This window comes from Phocoena phocoena, chromosome 1 (genome assembly GCF_963924675.1).
Source record: "Phocoena phocoena chromosome 1, mPhoPho1.1, whole genome shotgun sequence".
Lineage (NCBI taxonomy): Eukaryota > Metazoa > Chordata > Mammalia > Artiodactyla > Phocoenidae > Phocoena > Phocoena phocoena.
Window position 1 is genome coordinate 62,029,485 of NC_089219.1, and position 15,019 is coordinate 62,044,503.

General features: G+C 36.5%; 1 protein-coding gene across 1 annotated transcript in view; it reads right to left on the reverse strand.

The window, feature by feature from the left end:
• The window catches only part of NEGR1 (neuronal growth regulator 1), a 922,148-nt gene that overhangs the window by 190,201 nt on the left and 716,928 nt on the right, over nt 1-15,019 (reverse strand). Inside the window, exon 5 of the mRNA XM_065879003.1 lies at nt 13,586-13,706. Within this exon, the coding sequence (XP_065735075.1) occupies nt 13,586-13,706 (121 nt within the window). The remainder of the gene's footprint in view (nt 1-13,585; nt 13,707-15,019) is intronic.

Here is a 15,019-nt window from a genome sequence, read left to right on the forward strand (position 1 = left end):
CTGGATTTTTCCTATTTATCCCAGACTTGCTTGAAACCAGACTTCCTTGCATCAGTGATGTGAAATCTGAAAGTGACAACTCAAGCAATAGTTAACAACACAGCTTGCAATGAAACCAGGGAACTAAATCCAGAATGTTGTCTTTTTAGGAGTTCATTCTCTCTTTTCCTAAATACTTAACTCTTTAAAGTTATAAAAGAATGGTTCTTATACTGACTTAGATTATAGAATGAGAGATGTTTTCTTATAGCCCCTACCCTCAAAAAGAGAGAAACAAATTCTAATAAGCTAGGAATCAAATATGGCATTCTTTTCCTCAACAGGAGATCAGAAGCATATAGTGGTTGCTTAGAAATGCCTGGTCATTTTTATTTTTTGCATTTTTACCATTCAGTGGACCCCATGTATATAAGATTCTTCTATTACTGTGGACTCTGCTGTCCTCTACCCTCTGCCTCCAATAGGAGTTTGTTCCAAACCACTATGATCTGACTGTGTCCTCCCAAAATTCGTACATTAAAATCCTAAGTCCCAAAGACAATGGGGATAGTAGGTGGGGTCTTTGTGAGGTGCTTAAAAGTCATGAAGGTGGAAGCTTCATGGTTGAGATGAGTACTTTATAGAAGAGGCTCCAGAGAGATCCCTAGCTTCTTCTGCCATATGGGGATACAATGAAAATTCTGGGACCCAAAAGAGGACCCTCACTGGACCATGCTGGCACCCTGATCTTGGACTTTCAGCCTCCAGAACTGTGAGATAAATTTCTTTTGTTTATAAGCTACTCAGTCTGTGGTATTTTGTTATAGTAGCTCGAATGGACTAGGACACATACTGAATACCATTGCCCTCTCTCTCCTTTCTTCTGTCTTTTGCTAATGTCTCATAAATCCGTGCACTGCAAGCTATTTGCTTTGCCAGCAGATGCAGCCAACTCATAACTGACATAACCTGGCCAACGAACTAGCTCTGAATTAGAATAGTTCTTTACATTTTTTAGTGTCAGTCAGAAGCACCACGTGGAAAACATACTAATAATGACGGTACTTCTATTTCTGACACATGAAATGTTAACAAGCTTCACAATCATAACCTCTCTTAGGCAGTAGCTATCTAGGTTGGCCACAACATAACAACAGCAAAACTGACCACATAGCCATTGGCACTGATTGTTGAGGGTGTAAAAATAAATGGAGCAGCTAAACCTGACCTCATTCATTTTCTATATAAATCCAGCCTCACTACACATTTTGGGACTATTGTTTATTATCTGCTTTCCCAGATCAGGAGTAACAATAGATATTTCTAGATAAACAAACTTTCAGGTGCAAATAGTCACCTTCATTGTTGGTATAGGAAACATGTGTGTGTCAGACAACAACACTGTATTAAAACAACTTGAAACCGGAGTGGGAGAGGTGTTCTTGAATGATAATAGATCTTTTATCAGACTAGAATTGCAAAAGAATAGAATAATAATATATCATGTTGTACAACTGGATAAGATGAATACAGTCTTATTAATTGATCTTTGGGTGGTAGCATAGGAAAGATGGAAGACAGTAGGGGAAGGTAAGTAGTTCTGGAGTCATAAGAGTTATATTTACAAAGAAAAGGAACATTACTTCCAGCATTAGATTTCAAGCTTGTGGGAGTTCCAAGAAGTAGTATGAACTAAAGATATAACTCAAAAAAAGAGCTTTAGAAAAAGTCATGGGTGATAGTAAGAATTCTGGTATGATCTTAATGGAAATGAATTTCAATTTAGTTATCAAATGATGATTAAATGCCTCTTATACTTGATTTAGGAACCAAAGGAAAAAAGACAAATATGACACAGTTACTATCTAAAGGGCCTTAGCTATACCTGAAAATCTGAAGATGACACTGAGGTGGCATATAGGTCCTTGCACAACACACCTTATAATGCCTCTCTCAATGATAAATTTCCAGCTTAGGTATATATTTGGCTTTGAATTCATGACTGTATTTCTTGTCTTTTCAGTGTGAGCCGGAATGTTTTATGTATGTAGAAAATGTTAGCTATTCTCAACACATTTATGACTGAAGTAATCTAACATAAAAATTTCAACATTGTACAAAAAAAGTTTAGGGTTAAGAGTGTGGAAAACTGACATTTAAGCATTTTCAAATGTATATCAACTAATCTTCATAGCAATTCTAGGAGGTAAGCATTATTAGTCCCATTTTACAGATGAGAAAAAAAGAAATTTAGAAAAATTAAGTAAATTTATTTTCTACCATCTGATAAGTGGTAGAACCAAAATTCAAATCCAGGTCTTCTGACTATTGGTATCCCCCCAAAGTAGCAATTGATATATTCAGATCACCAAGTAGAAACCAGGATATTGTATTTGAGTTTGGAGAGACAAGTCAGAAATCATGGTTGGTTGAAGGAAATCAAGTTAAACCAGGGAATAAAACCAGTGGAGCTAAATAACCAAGTGCTATGTGGCATTCATGCCAGGAAAGCCAGGTTCAATCCATAAGGTGAAACTAATGGGGTAGAAAGTCAAACAAAAATGTAGGGTCCAGTTCAGCCTGCTGTCTGGAGATTTCCCTGGACTCGAGGCCTTTTAACCATCTATTATGGGCTTAACTCTGTCCTCAGTGCAGCATCTTACAGCAGGTGTCTTTAGCCTCCGATGGAGTCAGCCTTTCAGACTACTCACAGTCCCAAGATGAGAAGCATGAAGTGGGCTTTCACCTCCCTCCTCAGGCTACCTTCCCTGACAAACACACACACACAAACACACACACACACACACACACCTTCAGCATCAATTCTCTTTTGTTTTTCTTCCCCTAGGTTCACTAAATATTTGGGTGGTAGTAAATCTCTCCCCACAGTGTATATGCATGCTATATCAAGAATGACAGAAAAAAATAAAACGTAGAAGAGTGTCAAGAATGCAATATTTTTAAGTCCAGAATTGTCTCTAAAGTCCAAATTCTAGTGATGCTATGGATTTACTGTGTTCTCTCTGACTTGGTCAAATCATCATTATAACATCAAATACGTCTCTTTGTAACACCATTTCAGTTGCAAGTTTTCATATATTTGTGTGACTTTTGATTATGTTCTATATTCTGCATTAGAGTGTAACTCCATTCAGTCAAGGATCCTGGTTGGTTTTGTTATTCATTGTACTCTAAATATGTAGTAGAGCGCTAGGCACTTAATAGTTGCACAGTAAGTAATTATTGCGTGTTCTACTGAATGAATTATGTCTTTACTTTTTTTTAATGCTTAGTTTTTTTCATCTGTGAAATGGGAAAAATGAAGCCAATCTCAAAGTGTTGATGTAAGAATGTTTTTTAAACATATAAAATGTAATATCTATGCATATATATATATATATATATATATATATATATATACACACACATATATATCAAATGCAGTAGGCACTAGATATATGATAGGTGTTATTATTGTTCAATGATAGGGTCTGTTTCTTAGAACGGATACATTTCCTCTCAGAGGGCAGGAAAATATTAAAATATTGAGCATACAGGAAATTATTTTTAAAGAAAATATCTAGGAGAGTGACTGAAAGGATCATGGCATCATGATTTCAAGATGTGCCAAACTCAGTATCAATTACATGCACATTATCAACCTCATCTAGGCTTTTCACAGACGTGTAAGGTAAATTCAAAAAAAGAAAGTAAAAAGAGGGAGGAGTAGGAACTGCTAGAAACCAGCGAGAAATGAAAATTTATGTGAACATGCTGCTATAGCAACCTATTGGTTTACTGTATTGCTTGGCACTTAAGGCTCAAAAACAATGTATCATTTATTCCCAGGAACAGACTGAAGAATATCATGCATCGCTGTCTTAGCCCCAAGGGGTATCTATCTTTAGTTGTACATTTGAATAAATTAATGTTATTATAATATGTTAGGACATTTTAATGATTTTAGACTTTATTAGCCTATTTAAAATGTATGTCTTATTTATTTAATGAATTTTAATGAAATTAATAATTTTAGATTAGAGACCTTTGGGCTGCCTTACTTGTGACAGATTGATTTGCACAGGGAGGATATTGCCTTTTAACCCTACATCAAATAAACAAAGGCTACAGTGCAGGTGTCAATCTCCCTGACTGCAGTGAGTCCTGTATCCCTGACAACCTGGCCTTGACTAGATTTCTCCTCTCTGCTTGAACTGCTTTTCTAATATCAATGTGCTTATGATTTTAATGTCAAACTTCATCCCACAATATACCAACACAACCACTTTGCAGAGACCACGTTCACAAAGAAGAAATCCTGGGGAGTCAGAATTGAGCAACATATACCAGCTTCTCTTCTGTAATCACACATTGGGTTTACAGTGTTCCTCAGTCTAAGGGGATGATGCAATTCTAATATTCTCTTATCAATTTGAAAGTGTATTAAAATAAGAATGGCTCTACTTTATCAATATGAAAAGGCCACAATGCTTTCTTGCAACAGAGTGTGTTCCAAACACCACGTTAGATGCTGTGAACATGAGGGTTAACACAGCATCTTTGTGCTTTGACAGAGGTGAGCAAATAGGAGTACATCTGGAGAGCTTCTTCTTCTAGGAGAAAAGGTTCAGGGTATTTTCTGAGAGAAGGTGACATCTGAATTGAGACTAAAGGCCTAGTGGAAGGCAGCCAGTCAAAGGTAGTCAGGGTTGGGGTATGTGGAAGGGGCTTATAAGCAAAGCGGCCAACATATAAAGAGGCTTGAAAGACAGAGATCATGTCACAGTTTGGGAATTAAATATTTCAGGATGGCTAAACCCCTATTGTGAGACAGCAGAATGGCAAGATTCATAGCCAGAGAGGTCAACAGGTGCTAGAACACAAAGGCCTCCTATGCCATGCTGTGCTGTTAGGACTTGATTCTAGGGACAATCAGAAACCACTGGGGCTTCCCTGGTGGCGCAGCGGTTGAGAGTCTGCCTGCCAATGCAGGGGACACAGGTTCGTGCCCCGGTCCGGGAAGATCCCATATGCCGCAGAGCGGCTAGGCCCGTGAGCCATGGCCGCTGAGCCTGCGCATCCGGAGCCTGTGCTCCACAACAGGAGAGGCCACAACAGTGAGAGGCCCGTGTACCGCAAAAAAAAAAAAAGAAACCACTGAAGGATTCAAGGACCAAGTGATAAGATCAAATATTTACTTTGGAAATATTGCTATGAATTTTAAGAACACAAGCAAAATCCTGTTTGCTGGTGGACTGTGTATCCAGTATTAACACCCGATTTCAGAATGTCCCAAACCAAACTCAGCACTCAGATCTCTTCCAAATCTCTTTTCCTGTGCTCCCAGACTCAGCTAATAACTTCACTATTCAACCTTGTTATTGAGATAGAAAACTTGGAATTACCTTCAAATTATCCTTTCCTTGTATTTAATCAGACACTGAAACATACAAATACTACCTTTTTTCTCTCTTGCTTTTAAACTGCACAACCAATACCCTAGTTTAAGCCATATTTTATATCTTTTCCACCCATTCCTCCCAACTGCTTCCAGAAACATTTTGTGAAGATGGGGAGTAGATCATTTTACTATTCTTGCAAAGCCCTCCGATGGCTTCCTAATGCCTATGGAATCCAGCCCAAATGTCTTATCATGACATTTAAGATCCCTCAAGTCTTGCCCTAAGAGACCTTTCTAAACCTACCTTCTATTACACCATATTTCACATCCTGTACCCCAGAGTATAAAAAACTCTCCACACAATGCTCAGATGAATTGACTGCATTCTTTTCTTGCTAATGATTATTCTTCACCCCTTGCGATATTTGGAAATACTATTCATTCTTTGGTGCCCAGCACAAAAGCTACCTTTTCCCTGAAGCACTTGTTAATGCTCTGATTTGAGTTGAATGGACCCTGGCTGTGTACTTTCAAGGACTTAGGATTCCCTTAGGGTTTTCTTAGTACTTATTTCATTTTGGTGATTTTTGTAAGTTGTAAATTCTAAGTCAGGAGATGCAAACTGGAATTGGTCCACTTTCAACTTTGTCTGACTGGCCCAAAGTTTTCAATGTAATAATATGTATTTATGTCTTACATGTACATGTGCTCTCCAGTTCCCAGTAATTGTGATGCTCCCATTTGTTTCAGATATTTACCCTTTATCATCTTGGCCTTGGATGACCAAGTCATCACAGGGGTGATGGAGTTGTGTTGATAAGACTTTGGTTGTAAAAAAGAGTGAAATATCATCAGGATTAAATTAATAAACTAACAAACAAGCAAATACATAATAATGAGATAACATTAGAAATGCAAGTTCTTTCAACACAGGAATTTATTTCCTTTTCAAATTTTGCAAATTATCTCACAGATAAGGGCCCAATGAGAAGAAGTAAAATCTCAGGTCATCAGGGAAGATCATTTTTAACATGGGGTGGCAAAGAGGCTATTTCTAGTACCATTCTAAATCAAAATATGTAACTGCTACTCTTATAATAACGGCCTTGCAAATGAGAGGATGAAAGGGGTGATGGGCAGGGGGTGTGTGCATGTATGTGTGTGCGTGTGCTTGTGTGTGTGTGTGTGTGTGTGTGTGTGTGTGTGTAGAGAATTATAATTCTAGTCTCTTCCTAATAATCAAAAATGTGGTATAAAATCTAGAAGAGAGATATCTTGACACAAGTGTCAGAAAATTAAGGATTTTTAAAGATTTATTTTTTGAATTTTTGTATTTTATTTTATTTATTTTTTTATACAGTTATCCCTTTCATACATATGTTAGGGTTTTTATTGTTTTTTAAATCACTTTATTGAGGAATAATTGATGTATATGAAGTTGTACATATTTTATATATACAACTCAGTGAGTTTGGGAATTACTAGACACCTGTGAAACCATCAATATCAAGACCATAAACATATCCATCACCTCCCAAGTTTTCCTTGAAATTAGATTTTACTTCCCATTCTGTACTTCCCTTCAACAAGTTATTTTACCTTTATGAGATAGCATTTTTCTCAGGCATAATCTAGTTAGAATTTTGCAAGGAATGGGTAAGTTAGTACATTAAGTTACATAATATGTGTTGTAAGACTGCAAAATCAGCATGTAGGGTAAAAGTTGCATGTCATTAAAACTGCCCTTGACAATTCCCTAAACGTCCTTACTTTAAACTAACATACTTTACAAGAGTCTCCAAAATGGAGGGCAAGTACTTCAAGGTGGGTACAAAGTGATCTGTTGGAGTATGAGAAAATAATAATAAAATGTCCATTTATGTTGCATTTGTATCTCATCTTTTAAATTTTATCTGTTGTCGGTCATTTAATGTAAGCAATATACCAGTTCAGAAATGCATATACATAATTTACAAATAAGTATGCATATATTGCTAGTTTTGCTAAGTTTCAAATTTTACTCATAGGGATATATGTTCCAAAAATGTTGTGGACCACTGCTTTACATCATTCTCCATGGTTGGGCACTGGGTGAAATAGTTGCTTTTTGTTTTAGAACCATGTTATATTAGATACCCATTTTCCACCTGAGAATCTCACTTAGAATGGAGAGATACACTATCAGAGGCAAGTGGGAATGAAGCATGATTGAAGTTGTAGCAAGGAATATGTCTCCTATTGTACATCTTTAGAGTAGCAAGTCCATGTCATTTAAATTGTTACTATTATATATTTATCTCTTTCTCTTTTTCTCTCTTATGTAGCACCCAAAGCTTGAAGAGTTGACTCTACTGTAAGTGAAATGTAAAAACGCACACATTTTGTTAAACTACCATATATAAAAATGCTTTGAAAATTATAACGGGTTATACAAATGTGATGTATTCATAACTTTGACACACATAAATTAAATGAAAAAACAGCAAAGAAAAAGGATCTTTGAAGATACAGAAAAATATTTTAACTCATTTTTCTGGTCCACTTGAAAATAAAAGAAGGAAAGAAGACCCTTCCTCTTACATTCATTCATCAAAGTGAATAACTCAGATGAAACTTATGGCCCATCTAGATGATTCAGTAGTAAATAATCTAGAATAGGAAAAAGGAGAGGAAAGGTCACTCCACTTCACTATGATTTCTCAAGTTCACCTTACCTCTGTAAAGCCAATAGTAAATATCACCATTCCCTAAAATGAAAACCTAACCTGATTGAAAAAGGTCATCATACTTCTGTGTAATGTGAACCTGGCATTCTCTACCTGGTTGATTTTGGCATTTTTCTGTCCATTCAGTGGTACCTGTATACATTTTGTGACATGTGCATGCATGTTTTATGCACATAGATAATAAATCCTTTACAATAGGCAATAAGGTGATGCTCATCATATTTCCTCTGAAGCAGTGGTGTAGACTGAACCATTAACAGGATTCTGAAGTGAGAGGTGTGCTGACATGTTATTTGTTGTAAAGAATGACAAAAATTCATAGATTAAATTTGAAATTATTGCTTAAAAATTCAAAATAGTATAAATTCTCATCATAAAATATAAAATATTCAATTTTTAGATACATGTTTGTTTTTTAACTGATATATTGATCATTTTAATGTTTTATAACATATTTGTTTTTCACTTATGGATGAAATTTGTATTTACCTATTTGTAACATTTGTATCCCTATCTTAAATTATAACAGAGAATTAAGAAAGAAACCCTGTTGTGATTAAAGAATTCTAAAAAGACATTGCTACAATTGTCCATTTGCCTAAAAATAGGCAAAGTGAATAAAGTATGTAGTATTTTATAAGACTGGAGCAGTTAAACTCATCATAAAAAATAAGAAGGCATGTCTTTCTAGGTTGCAGGCTTGGATTTGAGGAAAGCTAAAAAAAAATAGGAGGGAATTCAACTAAGTAAGCAAATAATAAAATTCTGATCTAAGACAAGATGGTAATACCATCTCCACAAAGTGATACAAAACCTATGTTTTTGCAATAGCAATTTAAATGTTAGTCCATTAAAATTTAGTTTATGTTTTTGGTCTTAATCCTAAGTGAATGTACTGCTCTCAAGCTATAGATGAACTTATTTCATGTTATCAAAAACATTATTTACTTAGCGTATTCTGAAGTGTCCTTTCACTGCATATAAGGAGTGTATTTCTTTTTATCATTCTTCTCTGTTATTAAGAAAAAAAGTTTAAAATTTTGGTTCTCTGTGTAATTGAACTCTGAACTTTAGTTTTCCCAATACTTAAAATGTTTTTATATAGAAAGTAAAATTTAACCTATTAGAATTGTCCCTGCCAGGCATGCTGAAAGAGACTATAGTGTTAAAAAGTGACCATTTTATACAAAGGGATATCTTAATAACAAGTATATAACTTTAGTCTTTCTCATAATGCTTACCCAAACAGTGCAATAGACTAAAGGTCAAATAGCTAATATTTCTAATATATAAACAATTACATCATCCATGAGGGAGATAATGTAACAGCCATCTTTGAAGATGGCATCTGATGATTCTCACCTCTTGATATTTATGTTCCCCTATTACCTCTCCCTTTTTGAATAGAGTCACCTTTTATAACCAATAATATATTGCAGAAAAGATAGAGATTTCTGAGACTAGATCATGAACAGCTTCTACGGTTTCTCTTGAATCACTAGTTCTGAGGAAAGTCAACTGTGTTGCCATGAAGACGTCTAGCAGCCTTATTTATAGGTCTGTGTGGTGATTAACAGAGGCCTTCAGTCAATAACAGGCACCAACTTGTAGGACATGTGAGCAAGCTACCTCAGAAGCTGATCCTCCTGCCTTAGTCAAGCCTTTGGAGGATCAGCGCCAGGTGACATTTGACAGGAACTAAGTCAAAGACCGTGAGCCATATCCCGCTAACTGCTCCTGGATTCCTGACCCACGGACACTGAGATAACAAAAGCTTACTGTTTTAAGCTGCTAAATTTTGGGTTGATTTGTACTTCGCAATAGATAACTAATAATGACAATGTATACGAGGGAAAGAACATGGGCTGAGAGGTTGACAAATCTAAAATGTGTCCCGACAGCATCTTTTAAGTGAGTGCTCTTAGACAGGTTAAGTCTCTTATGTTTCCGTTTTGCCATCAGTAAATTGAGGATAATAAATCATACCTCACAGAGGTCTGAAGAATAAATGAAAGAGAATTTAAAGGTCCTGGAAAGTAATTTATCCTCAGTAACGTTTCTTTCTTTTCTTTAAATTGTGCTTCATTTTGCAGTTTTTTTTTTTTTTAAAGGCTTTCAAGCATATTATTCCCAGCACACAGAAACAGATTTTACAGGATGTGGAAGAACTATACGCAGAGATAAGATTAGAGATGATCAGGTACTTCCTCTTGTTTATTTGTTTGTGTTTATTTGTTTATATTTATTTGAATGAAGATCTGGCTTTGAAGATCTTGATTTAAGCGAGATGAGTTTTTATAAACATCCCCTTAAGTATAAGTGAAGAGAGTAAGCTATTTCTGAATGTTTTTTGTAAACCTCAAGTATAAAAGATCTCCAGGAAATAAAACTCAAGATCTTGTAAAAACTATGCTCTGCTCCGACAGTCTCTGTCAGCCTCATGCTCCTGGTAATGACCTTGAGGTCAAGAAAACAATTTGAAAACATGGTGTATCTGTTTCTTTTCTGTCTGGTTACTTTGACTCCATTATTTCTGTGTCTTTGATGAAACCAATTGGGAAAGTATAAGTGAGTGTTCGTATGTGCAGTCTTTTATTTTGCTAACTTGTAAATTACCTGCAATGTCTTTACCCTGGCATTTAACATTGATATTTCAAATTATTTTTGATAGACTCTGAGGTCCCATGAACAATACTGGGTGCCATAGTATAAGGGTTAAATCCACAGACTCTGCATGAATATTTGCAAGACTTCCTGGGCTCAAATCCCAGCTCTGTCACTAACTATAGACTTGTGCAAATTACTTAAAAACACTGCTTTTGTTTCTCTTCAGCAAAAGGTGAGTAGTATCTATCTTATAGGTTTGTTGTGAAAATAAAATGGGTTAATATTAAATATCAGGTGCTCATTACATAGTTTTTCTTTGTTTTTTTTTTTTTTTTTTTTGTGGTACGTGGGCCTCTCACTGTTGTGGCCTCTCCCGTTAAGGAGCACAGGCTCTGGAAGTGCAGGCTCAGTGACCATGGTTCACGGGCCCAGCCGCTCCATGGCATGTGGGATCTTCCCGGACCGGGGGCACGAACCTGTGTCCCCTGCATCGGCAGGCGGACTCCCAACCACACATAGTTTTTCATTTTGATGAAATAAATATTTTAAATGGCCTGGGCCCTTTAGATAGCATGGTAGATGCTCTTAGTGAGTGTAACAACAATCATTCAGCAAGCAGAATTTTTCTCTCCCTTACTCCCTGCATATACTCAAACTTGCTTTTCTATAATTTTAAGAGGAATTTATAAATTCTAGTTGTATTTGAGAATTTGAATATTTCCTCAAATATAACTCTAACAAATGATAAATGTATACTTCATTCTGAAGTGAAAATGTGTTTGCCTTTGATAAGTGCATTTGATTTTCATAGCAGCTAGATTTTCTCACGTGTGAGTGTATTAGGGAGGGGCACTGACTGGGGGCAATCTATCTACCTTTTTTAGCAGTGATTCTAAACTCCTTTGAAAATCTAATAAAAACTATAGTCCATCGCCCCACTTGGAAAAACAAAAATCACTGAAGCTATGACTGTGGACACCAATTGGCTCTTTGCTACCTTTGCTATAGGTCAAGAAAGTGGGCTGAGGATTGTTGTAGCCTGTTTTGACAATAGTCACTGAATTTAGGAAAGGGGAAGAGAGAGGTATAGCAAAAAAAAATTATTAGAAACAAAATGGACTTTAGCAAAGGAGTTCTCACTTGTGCTGCTAACAATAATTCTGCTTGTTAGCCTTTAAGAAAGGTATGACACAGTTTCACAAGTGACTTTGAAAGATATGTAAAATAATTCAAGTCAATTTTTAAGACTGTGCTTTGCGGAGAACCTGAGATGGGGAGGAGGGGCTGCAAGGACATCCTAATGGAAGGGCAGGCTCAGAGCAGATGGAACTGAGGCTCCATTCACCCTTACTTTCACAGATGTTACATATTGGGCTTCCAAAAAAGATTGCATTTGAACAAAGGGTTTCATAATTTTCAAAGGACTAAGAACCACTCTCCCAGATGTTTATCTCTAAAGATCTTCACAAACTGAAGACTTCCCAGCCTGGATTATCAGAATCTGAGGAAGGTAATATTGCCATATATGTAATACTGTAACATGGGACAAGGGTGACCACAGACCAGTTTATCTAATTCTAGGTATATGAAAATATAGGGGCTTCCAGGAAGATACAAAGATTTAGAATTAGTAAAAGCATTAATTAATTAGTAAAAAGAAGTAGTAATTGAGCAGCCCAAATTGTAGAAGAGGTTGCATAAAAAACAACTATGAAAATTTTTAGGTAAAACCACTGTCAGTTATCCAAAACAAATGAGATAGCTATGGGGATATCTTTTATTGTTAAGCCTGATGTTGAAAGAGAATATCTTCCATAAATCCTCTTTTGATTACAGTTTAAGAAACAAAATACCTGCTTATGTCACATTCATACTCATCCATTGTGGCAACATCTAAGTTCTTATGTGATTTCACCTGTTTTCTGTTCAGACATTTAGCTGTAATTAGTTATGAGCCATGACACTAATAAATAAACCCCATATGTATATGTTGAATAGTATGAGATTGCCAACATTTAGCCTTTTTGACTGAAAAATGGAAAGTTCATATGGTCCAAACTAACATTTTCTTGAATACATCCCTTCCCTGGTTTTGAAGCAAAAAAATATATATTATAGATAATACCCTCCCCTCTGCATTACATCTGCCATTTTACCCAGGGGGGCCTATTCTTCTTTGATGGCTTGATAAGAGCAGGTAAAGAGATCTGACTGAGCCCACTGGTTGAAAGTAAAGAGGAAGTCATCAAGTTCTGTCTTCTCTTGTTCAACAGCTCTTGCTAAGGCTTTCTGAAACTCCCCAAGCTCCTCTGAAGTTAGAGTAGTCCTCAAATCCCCTTGGTTAGTCATTCAACCATGTATTTTATCCCTCTACTGTCCCTTTAGTGATAGAATACTTAAATGCCACGTTCTATGAAACAAAATGTTAAAATGACTTGTGAGAGAGGGAAGCAGGTGAAAGGGTTGAGGATTTTCAAGGAAGCCAGGCAGAGTCCGCAGCTCTGACTGCTTTTGGAGTGCTCTCATGGAAACTGTGCCCAAGTCCTTTAAGAGCTGGTTTATTTCCCAAGTAAACATGGTTGCCGGCAAGAGCAATGGTGTGCTGGCTCAGAAGGGAGGGAAAGAAATGAAATGCACCAGTGATGGGGGATTTGAAGGCATTTCTGAGATCATATAAACCAAAGTGGACATTTCTTCTGGATGCTGTTAGCTACTCATCCCCACCACGTGGGCCTCTTCAGTTTGCCTGCCCGAGAAAAGGCTGCTGAGAATCATTCAAGCCAGTTAAAGAAACTGCTTAAAGTAAATATCTGAAACACAAACACATTAGCTCAAAGTGCTTGAAACAGAGTAATAATCGCAAGGTCCTTACTTCTTCTCTCCTTTGTACCATTCAAAGGCCGGAGGCGGTACACCCGCACCTTCGCATCTTATCAATCCACTGCGTCCCGGGGCCACAGTGCCAGATTTAATTTCCTGAATCGTAGGAGCAACTGAAAAAGAAACAAAGAAAGAAAGAAACTGTGGGTAAGTTAAAATAATCTTCAACCAAAGTATAGAGCACACATATTTTTATTCCTTCTATATTCAAAGTAATCTTATGTCTGATAGGCCAATGCATCACATTTTCAGTGTTTTATGCTTCTCTTACAAAACTAGTAATTTTCAGCTTCAGTTTTCAAGTTGGACAATAGATGAATGTTCCCAGGGAGTGCAGAGTAAATGCAATACATTTTGGCCTTGCTTCCTATTGGAAAATGGCATTGTTGAGGGGAACATTTCATCTGTACTCCAGTCAAACTACACTCCAATAATAGCTCTTATTCACTGAGTGATGGCTGGGAGCAAGTCAGGGGGTTTGGTGCTTTATGTTCATGATTTCCTCACAGAATACTCTAGGCGAGATGGCATTATCCCAATTTTACAGATGTGAGAACTGAAACTCAGAGAGGTTAAATAATTTGTCTAAGGTCACACAGCTACTTAGCTTCAGAGTTTAGATTTGACGTCAGACATGTTGACTCAAAGTCTGAGTTCTTTCCATATTCTGTGGTTTTCCCTACTCCCTATGCTTTAGCACATTAGTGATTTTTTTAAATGTAGTTCCTTCTACCTAGAATGCTATTCTTCACCATTTCTACAGATCCAAGACCCAAATTTAGGGGTCACCATTTCTATACTCTTCCCTGTTGCTCTGGCTGGAAATACCTTTCCCCTTTGAGTAGTTTATCTAAATCTCTCATACAACACACTTTCTATCTTGTATTGTAATTATTTATGGGTATGCCAGGCGTCTTTGTCACTGCCTAAAGGCAGGGTAAATATCTGATTCATCTCTTCATATTCAGAGGTCAAAGCACAGTGCCTGGCACAAAATGATGCTTAAAAAGCTTCATTATATATAATATATATATAATATGCATATTATACATAACATAGCCATTTCTTTTATTCATCAAATAGTTATTGAGCCATTGATACATACCAGGCCTTTCTCAAGGCACAAGCAGTTAAACTCCCTGACATGATAAAGCTTACATTCTAGACGGGGGTGGAGTGGGGGGTGGGTGTGGGTTTGGGGGTGGATGGGGAGACAGAGTATCAGCAGTAAATAAAATAAATAATTTAAATAAAATGTTAGAAGAAATATCAAAAAAAAAAGCACTAGAGCAAGGTAAGAGGAATTAGAGCAAGGAATGGGTTGCAATTTTATAAAAGCTAATCTGAGTAGGACTCATTGACAAGGAAAGATTTAAGCAAAGATGATGTAGATGAGCGAGTTTGCTATGTGAGTATCTGGAGAAAG